This window comes from Nanorana parkeri, unplaced genomic scaffold (genome assembly GCF_000935625.1).
Source record: "Nanorana parkeri isolate BGI_ZX_2015 unplaced genomic scaffold, ASM93562v1 scaffold996, whole genome shotgun sequence".
Lineage (NCBI taxonomy): Eukaryota > Metazoa > Chordata > Amphibia > Anura > Dicroglossidae > Nanorana > Nanorana parkeri.
The window spans coordinates 27,734-36,627 of NW_017307264.1; the positions used below are offsets into that span (position 1 = coordinate 27,734).

The following is an 8,894-nucleotide window of genomic DNA, read 5'->3' on the forward strand; positions in this document are numbered from 1 at the left end:
AATACAAAAATGAAATTCATAAAAAAGATCAAGAAGCATAACATTTATTTTTTTAAACATTTTTTTTAAGTCTGTCCCCCCTAATACACACGCTTATATGCGTCAGGTGCGCCTACGTGCCGCACATGTTGCATATCGCCGCAAACGGAGTGAGAGCAATAATTCTAGAGCCATTAAGGCCGGGTTTACACCTGGGCGTTTTACAGCGCTGATTGACGCGCTGTTAAACGCCCTGCAAGTGAAATCCCATTATTTCCTATGGGCATGGTTCTCACTTTTTCTGGCGTATTTCAGCGTGTCGGAACGTGCTGAAAAACGCCCTATGCCCATGTGCAGCATTAAAATATACAGCATAGTTAACCCGACACATATTAGCAACAACTTTACTGTGTTTTACTTTTGTGTTGCAGTGTTGGGAGAAACCAACCTGATGATCTAATCGTTTGTGTTTTTCTATAACACACAAACAAGGGTCAGCAACCTCTCTGCTTCTAGCAATGGACAACAGTGACACCTATAGACAGAATAAAGTTATGAAACGCATGAAAGGAACATTACACATATTCTAATCTGTATGTGTTGATTATGGGCAGCCTATTTTCCCCGTGCTTACAATTTGATAAATCTGCACGATCTTTAGTTGTGTTGCAACATGAATAGAAAAGTTAGTTAATATTCCTTTTTTCCTTTATTGCTACAATGGAGGGATCACCATGGTGTCCCTATCAGCTGGAAACAGTATATAAACAGATGATAAATGTGGTGTTCTCCAAAGACCAGAACCAAAACAATGAGTTAAGTACTTTGCATTTCATCAAGCAAAATAAATCTGTACATGCAGGTTCTGCTGGCATTGATGCATTGACACTCATCCTCATTCATTCAGTTTCTCCATTAGGAACCCCCACTGACTCAAAACTACATGCAATGTGTGGAGTTCTAGTAGACTCCTACGTAAAGGGTTTTCTTTTATATTTTATTTTTTCTTAATCTAGGTTAGCTATAAAATACAAATAAAGTTGGAGAACTTGAAATGCCTCTACTGTCTGGATGGGATTAAAAATCGGTTACATTTGTACCTTACATTTGCCTGAAGATAAAAGGTCATCCTATCTAGATATACCTACAGATGTATTGACATGTATTGTTTCTTGTAATGGTTTCTCTTACTCTTTCTTAATAAAGACTTTGAATAAAAACAAAAACTAAATGCAATGGACGCCTATCTTTATTTAGCCTTTGTGTGAGAGCCCTAAGACACTTTCATGTTGAACGATATTAGCTAAGGCACTTCTGTGTATGGCAGGTACTTTTAATAAGCACATGATAGGGGTTGGTTTACTAAAGGCAAATAGACTGTATATTTTGCAGGGAATTTCCCCTTAGCTTAGTGAATGAGGTGAAGCTCTTCTGACTTCCATCATCCAATCACATTCAAGCAAAAATAGTTTCTTCATCCTTGTTACCTTAAGCCCTCATTCACACGGGTAACGGACGGCCCCTACAGACCCGTGCTGCGTGCACGGCCATATCGGGCCGCTCCTGGGAAGGACAGGTGCTGCGTGTGATTATACGCAGCAGCCTGTCCTTCTCTATGGGAGTACGCAGCCGTACGCCGCTCCTACGCTCTCCTAACCTGTACGTCCGTGCTGGTATACCGACAGGATGGATCCTATTTGTGTCTGAGCAGGGACACCCGCACGGACGTGCAGGTCAGGTGAGCGTAGGGCGGCATACTCCCATAGAGAAGGACAGGCTACTACATATAATTACATGCAGCACCTGTCCTTCCCGGGAGCTGCCCGATACAGCCGTGCACGCAGGACGGAGCTGTACAGGCCGGCCGTTACCCGTGTGAATGAGGGCTAACACTCCTCTCCTTTAGCAGCTGGCTGCCATGTAGACTGAATGGCTTTGCTTTAGGCCCACCCACATTCGCCCAGCTGCCAGCTCCCATCCGACATCCTTGGATTAAAAATAGAAGGAGCCAGGCGGAAAATTGTTGGACAAACAGCATCTGCATCAAACAGCCGCAGCGTAAAATTCCTCCATTCACACCGTTCAGCCCAAAAGCTGAATTGAAAAAAATCTACAAGTGTATACACTGACCTGTAGCATACATGCACATCTGATGTTATGACTTTATGGAATGTAATAATTTTTAGGTCAGTGACTAAGAAATTACCGACGTCAAAGGATTAGTATGACAGTAGTCTTTTCACAAGGGCAGCAATGGCACTCTGTATTTCTCTTAGCAAAGATTTAACCATTAACCAGGCTCTATATCATCCGCATATGGGAGACATTATAGGGTTCTGTTCTAGATCATACCACCTACTAGAAGTAATTAAAAAAAAAATTGAAATCTACTTTCAGACCTAAAAAGTGTAACTTCATCCAAATTGGAAGGGCTCATGTCTTTGTGTTTATTGCTCTCTTTCCTCTTTTGGGAGATTTCCCCTCACTTCCCGTTTCAGGAAAGAAAAGGGAAACAAGGAATTTTTCTTCCATAGTTTACCCATTTGTTTTCCAAAAAACACTTTAAAAGTCCTCTTTTATCTATTGCATTGTCATGATTCTCACCATTACCTTGTATTTCACATAAAAAAGGGGAGACATTCTGCTTTATCTACTTTCTGCAGGATGTAGTAAGTTATTCTCAAAGGTAGGGTTGCACAGATACCAAGTACAGTACTCGGTACAAGTACTAGTACATGTACCGATACTTTTGAGCTCCAAGACTAGACTAGAGAAAAATGCAAAAATTAGGAGGCAGCTGTCATGTGTAAGGAGCACACGGAGCTCCTGGGATTTGTACATCTCTGTTTTAATGTACGATTTTGTTTTTATAAATAAAAGGGATGCACAGATACCAGTTTTGCGAGTACGATTACTGGTACTTGCCGAGTACTTACAAGTACAAGTACTGATACATTTTTGTTTATTGTCATGTGACAGTTTTTCTAAAACAATACAGACTAATGATTTCAGGACAGTGGTGGAGTGCCAGAGCCAGGTCCCAGCTGCAACCACGGTAGTTCTCATGAAAATGCCAAGTATCTGTACTGGTACTCAAAAAGTATCTGTGCATCCCTACTCAAAGGATTTAATAGGGTAAGCAAGATTCGATTTTTAGGGCTAGTTCACACCATAAACAGTGTGTTCCAGGGCGTTTAGGCTCGGGACCACACTGAATCGCATTCCGGCCGGCTTCCTGCATTCATGGGCGGTGGGGGATAATGCTGCAATTGCTACTTTTGCAGATTGCACTGGACCGGAATGCAGGCACGTGGGTGGGTGGCATGGCTTTGGTGTCATTGACTTCAATGCCCCCTCCCGCCCATAAACACAGGAAGTTGGCCGAAATGCGATTCAGTGAGTTCCAGAGCCTGACTGCCCTGGAATGCGCTTTTTATGGTGTGAACTGGCCCAGGAGAGCACTGTAAAGACATTTTACACAAAGTCAACGTTGTTCAGATGTCAATTACACCAAAGAATGAATACAATGGAAAAGGTAAATGATTACAAAAATGCCAGAGCTTTAATGCAATTTCATCAAAATAGACAAATTAGAAAACTCTCCCCTGTGGTTGTGGACTTTGATGAGACGAAAATTAGAAAAACCATTATAAGAAAAATGGTGGCGTACAGCTTTCCATATAAATTACTTTAGATAAATAGTGAAGACAGGAAATTATGGAACCTGGGCCCCGCATACATTCTTTATGGTATTCTATTAAATTAAGCACCCAGGGAATATAAGGGCTTAAAGGGTTACTTCACCTATACACTAAAAAAAAAACAAAAAAAACAAAAAACGTCGCACCGTCGCAGCTGTGCAGGCCAGACACTACACAGCCCCTGAGACTGAATAGCAACATCATGTCATTATGTCTGCCACTGCAAGCAGTCATTGGACACTGCAACCATCAACCATGTGACCACACTGGCCAATGTGAATAAGAATACATGCTCCACGTTCAACGTGGTTACGTTTTAAAGTGTCCATTATATTGTCTGGGTGGTTGGTGTGGGTGGAGGGTATTATGTGTTAATCAACGTTTTCATTTTTTGTGAAAAGTTGAGCTAACCCTATAAAGGCATATCATGGGAGAGACATGGAGGCTACCACTACCAACCTCACATGAAATGCTAGTTGCTTGGCTCTCAAATGCAATACAGCAACCGATACAGGTATGCAAAATAGGGGCCTCTGTCTTGCCTGTTCTGCATACTTGTTCTTTGTCAGTGAATCGGAAAGTTCTAAAGCCAGTGGTTCAGCATAACAGCCAGGTGTCTGGCATTTTTCAGGTGAGCATTCCCTCATGACAGGTTTATGTATTACACTACTACTTTAGTGGTGAAACTTTGAAAGTGACACTAAACTCAGGAGATGAATCTTAAAAATACATTCAAGTACCTTAACTATTAACAAAAATGTATTAGATTTGTGTATCACTCAGCTATAGATCCTCAAATCATCTCTGAATTGGTGCTGACACTGTCCTTCCTTCTGGAGGGTGGCTACTTTTGTTCCCCGTGGTCCCTGTGTGTTTTGTAAAGTAGACCCTGCTCCAAGCTCGCTCCTGTGATGGACTACAATCTCAATACAAATTAACTAAATGTGATATTGTACCCCATCATGGGAGCGAGCTTGGAGTGCTGGCTACTTTATAACACACACAGGGACCATGGGGAACAGAAGTAGCCACACTCCAGAAGGAAGGGCAGTGTCAGCACCAATTCAGAGATGATTTGAGGATCTACAGCCGAGTCATACACAAATAAGATAAATGTTTTAAATAGTTAAGGTACTTGAACGCATTTTTAAGTTTTAACCCCTGAGCTCTTTGTCACTTTGAAGGGATGAGTGAAGCGCTTAACAGCTTGTTTTCTAGCATGACAGGTCCAATCTGAAATGTGTACCAGTGATGCCTCTTTTACTGTGCCTCCAACATTGCCAGTAACTGTACCTTCGATTCATATTATGAAATCTCTAGTGGTAGCAAGCTTGTGTATTTGTGATTTGCCTTTTTATAGAAATATGAAATCCCTTACAAAGTGTTTACAGCTGTTCATGTGTAAGGTAAGACCAAGCTATTGATATATTTTAAAGTCACACTGTTACTCGTGATTAAGATTTCCACTATAGCAAAAGAGAATGTGGACATATTGGCCAATCCATTGGGGGTCTGTAATCGTAAAAAAAAGCCTTCTCTGTTTTCTTTATTTAAAAAAATGAAAAAGAAAAGCTTGCCTAGAATTCTATTTTAAATGCAGAGCATGAATCTCCCACTGGGTCAGTTTCATTTTGGAATACCATTTCTCTTACCTTACAAAGCTAATGGTAGCATTCATAGTATTCCAATTAGCAGCAGCTATTCAAAGCCCTAATGAAGCGGTCCTAGTTGGTCAATCACCTTACAAATATACTTTATGTAATCATTATTTTATTTTGAATGCTACAAGCACACTATAAAGTTTCATTACACAAATTTACTCTGATTGCCAAGCTATAAAAATCTATTTCTTGAATGCCGAGAGATGGAGATGTTAAATGCATGAAATTATATTGTTTGTTGTTTTTCTCTTCATGTTGTGTTATGTTCCCTACTCGCCCAAGATCTTTTTCACATATTTGCGGACATTGTGATGAAGCTGCGGAGATGTAGACTGGAAGGTTTCCATGGCTAGAGCAAGAGCAGCCTCGGATCCAGCTTTCATAGCACGGTACAGTGGTAATGTGTACTTCTGTTTCCCCTGGAAGCACAAGAAGAAAATGCGTTCATGTTTATTGGAAATTCACAAAAGATAAAGTATAAAATATAGCATAATATATATAGCAGGTACACTTAAACTTTTTGAAGTTATGTAATACTAATATTTAACCCTAACAGAAATAACCAGTCCCAGACTAGCGATACGTGGTACACATTTCAATAGTGATACAAGTAATCTGACCTACAGAGGGAAATAAGAAGGCTGCCATTGCTGATCTCCTTCTAAACACTTGCTTGGATTTATTACTTCTGAGTCACTAACCCAGAACAAGAATGCAGCAAGCAAAGTCATAGTGCAGTCTGAACTCCTGATCTGTATATTTCTTCCATGTCAGTAACCCAATGTACTGACATCACTGGGTCTGTGTGTCCATCAGGCAATGCACATTTTCACAAAGCAGGTTCAGTCATGGCAGCCCACATTTTCTTTTCAGCATACATTTACCAAATGAGTGATATTAAGCAACTATCTCCAAGAAAAAAAGTCCTCAGTATCAGCTGTAGATATTTTCAAGTACATTTGATCATCTTTTTATGAGTGAAACCAGCAACACAAGAATCTGGAGGAGAAATAGATTGGCCCCAACAATCATCGGGGTAAACATTTTGTATGGTATTTGATGATCCATCTATACACAGCCAGCCATATGGTGGGTGCACTCTAAGCCCCTGTTCACACCTGTATTCTGGGGGGGATAAATGTGTATGCTCCTACAACGCAGATCAGTACTCGTGTCTTTTCTCTTCTTCTGCAGTGCCTTCATTCTGGCACCCCAAAAGTTCCTTCCAAAGAACATGCATTGTAGCACAATGAATGCATAAAACAAAAAAACATGCATTTTGGTGTAGCTTCTCTTTTTTAAAAAAGGGTATGCACTTCCCTGGTGCGATTATAACTTGTCGAGCAGCCCATTAGTATAAACGTGCTGTCCAAACGCGCTACACCTTAACACATGTAAAAGATGCAGACTCGCTGTCACACCCGCACAGGTGTGAACCAGGGCTTAGACTTTACTGGACAGTTATAAAAAATTTTCTAAGGGAAAATCCAGCATTCACAATCTGTGATGGTAGGGTCACTTTAAGCCTTCGAAAAAGCTGACCGGCTTGCTTTAAATTGATGGTTTTGTAGAGTTGAGCTTAAGAAAATATAATGACTATAAGGATGTTTTTCAGTGCAAAGTGAGCCCTTGTTTTGGATACCGTAATGTATTAACCTCCCTAGCGGTTTGATTATTTTTTCCTTTTTTGTTCTATCTTAAGATTTCCGCTGGTTCCCTCCCCCTGCAACGCGGACGTTCTCAAGGGACGGAACCCGGAATCGGCCAGGGGACACAGCGGGGATCGTGGACAAGGTAAGAGATGCTACCCTGTAATGCCGAGTTTTGCTCAGGGTTACTGCTTATGGTACTGAAAATTAACCCCGAGCCACAATCGGTAATACCGCCAAGTAGGGGCTTCCACAATTTATTCCTGTGCTTTGAGAGGCTAACAATCATAGACCATAGAAACCACCGTATCTGAATAGGTGAACTGCAGCATATTTGCTGGCATTACTAATGCCTACAAAGATTATAATAGAAGAATGGCTGTCTTTCTACAGCGCGACTAACATAGGGGTAACTATTAAGCCAATTTCAATTGAATTTAAAAAGTGTGTGCAGAACAAATGCTAATTTTGCTCTAGGGAACATGCTAATTATTTCAGTTTTAAAATTTCTCCTACTAAACATGTTGGCTACATTCCCCACTCACTTACTTGGCTGTGCAGGAAATCGCAAACTTTAGGAAAATGATCTTGGTAATCATTTTTCAGCGCAATCTGGGCCCAACGAAGGCGGAGTTCAGCATTGGTGGCTTCAGAAATCTTTGTGTAATATTTTCCAAGCTCTTCCACATTACCTTTTTTAAAACAGGATAAGAAATGAAAATGAATTAGGTTTCGGCAGAAAGAATAATAGATAACAAAAGAATAAATGCTATAAAATCTGTCTACCAGTTATTGGTCGCCATCAAGTATATAGGTTATATTTCAATTACTCATATTTATCTCTCACAAGTGTGCCATTGCTTTACTTAACCAAATTTCTCACCAGGTGGTAGAGGGGACTTCCCAAGAATCTGATCCAAAAAGTAGATGATCTGATATGTTTTCCAAGATGAGACATCCACTTTTCTAATAGCTTCCATGTCTGGGGGAGAAGATGACCAGAGCTTGGCTAAGTCATCAGCTGGTTTCATGAGAGTAGTACCAGGGGACAGGTCTGGCAAGAAAGCAGGCCAACCAGGAGTATTTAGCCAATGGTCAAATTCCAGGCCTACAGTAGAAAAAAAAACCACTTTAGTGATGTGCAATTTACAAGTTCCAATAGAATCGGAAATATACAAACTATTGTCTGGCAGAGGTGTGAAAACAAAAAGATGAAACCGCTAGCAGAAATGGAGGTAGACTAAACAATTCCACTAGCTGTAAAGAGAAAAGTTGATTGCAATTAACTGGAAGCACATCTACAATCATATCTGTATAGGTTAAAGGGCAAGTCCACTCAAACATTATACTTTGATTATAGGTTGACATGGTAAGGAGTCAGCCTTTGGCTTCTAATGTGTCTTGGATACTCAGATCTTCCGGTCATAACTACATTTTGGGGTTCCCTCCCACCCTTGTGAGTTTCAGCAACTTCTGTTGCAATCTGCCTAATATAACAACACTTATAAGTATTCCTCATCATGATGGGCCAGTCAGGTGGTTTAACTCTCTACTTAAAGAAGAACTCGGGGCAAAACGTATTAACCCGTTAACCCTACATTGCAAGGGTTAACTGCTTGTTTTTGTCTAAGTGCTTTAAAAAAATTTAAAAAAAGTCACCCAAGCCGCTGAGCTGGTCCCCTGCTTCTTGGATCTCTGAAGCCCGTCTCCTACTACGCTGCAGCATTGGAATATATCAGTGTTCTCACGCCTATACACGGTGTATAGAACCTGATGGGTTTATGGTGCTTAAGACCGATGCAGTGGAGAATCTACACGGACTGGTCTAAGAACAAATCGGCTCGGGTGATCAGTTAAGTAGAACTTTTAGCACCTAGACAAAAACAAGCAGTTAACCCTTCTTG

The 8,894-nt window shown here is 40.7% G+C and overlaps 1 protein-coding gene across 1 annotated transcript in view; it reads right to left on the bottom strand.

Moving 5' to 3' along the window:
* Nucleotides 1-1,129: 1,129 nt before the first annotated feature.
* RNPEP (arginyl aminopeptidase) overlaps nucleotides 1,130-8,894 on the bottom strand; it is a 25,240-nt gene continuing 17,475 nt past the window's right edge. The window contains exons 9-13 of the mRNA XM_018567004.1: nucleotides 7,874-8,098; nucleotides 7,540-7,682; nucleotides 5,607-5,760; nucleotides 3,876-3,880; nucleotides 1,130-1,159 (exon numbers count right to left, since the gene is read on the bottom strand). Of these exons, the coding sequence (XP_018422506.1) occupies nucleotides 5,611-5,760; nucleotides 7,540-7,682; nucleotides 7,874-8,098 (518 nt within the window). The 3' untranslated portion in view covers nucleotides 1,130-1,159; nucleotides 3,876-3,880; nucleotides 5,607-5,610. The remainder of the gene's footprint in view (nucleotides 1,160-3,875; nucleotides 3,881-5,606; nucleotides 5,761-7,539; nucleotides 7,683-7,873; nucleotides 8,099-8,894) is intronic.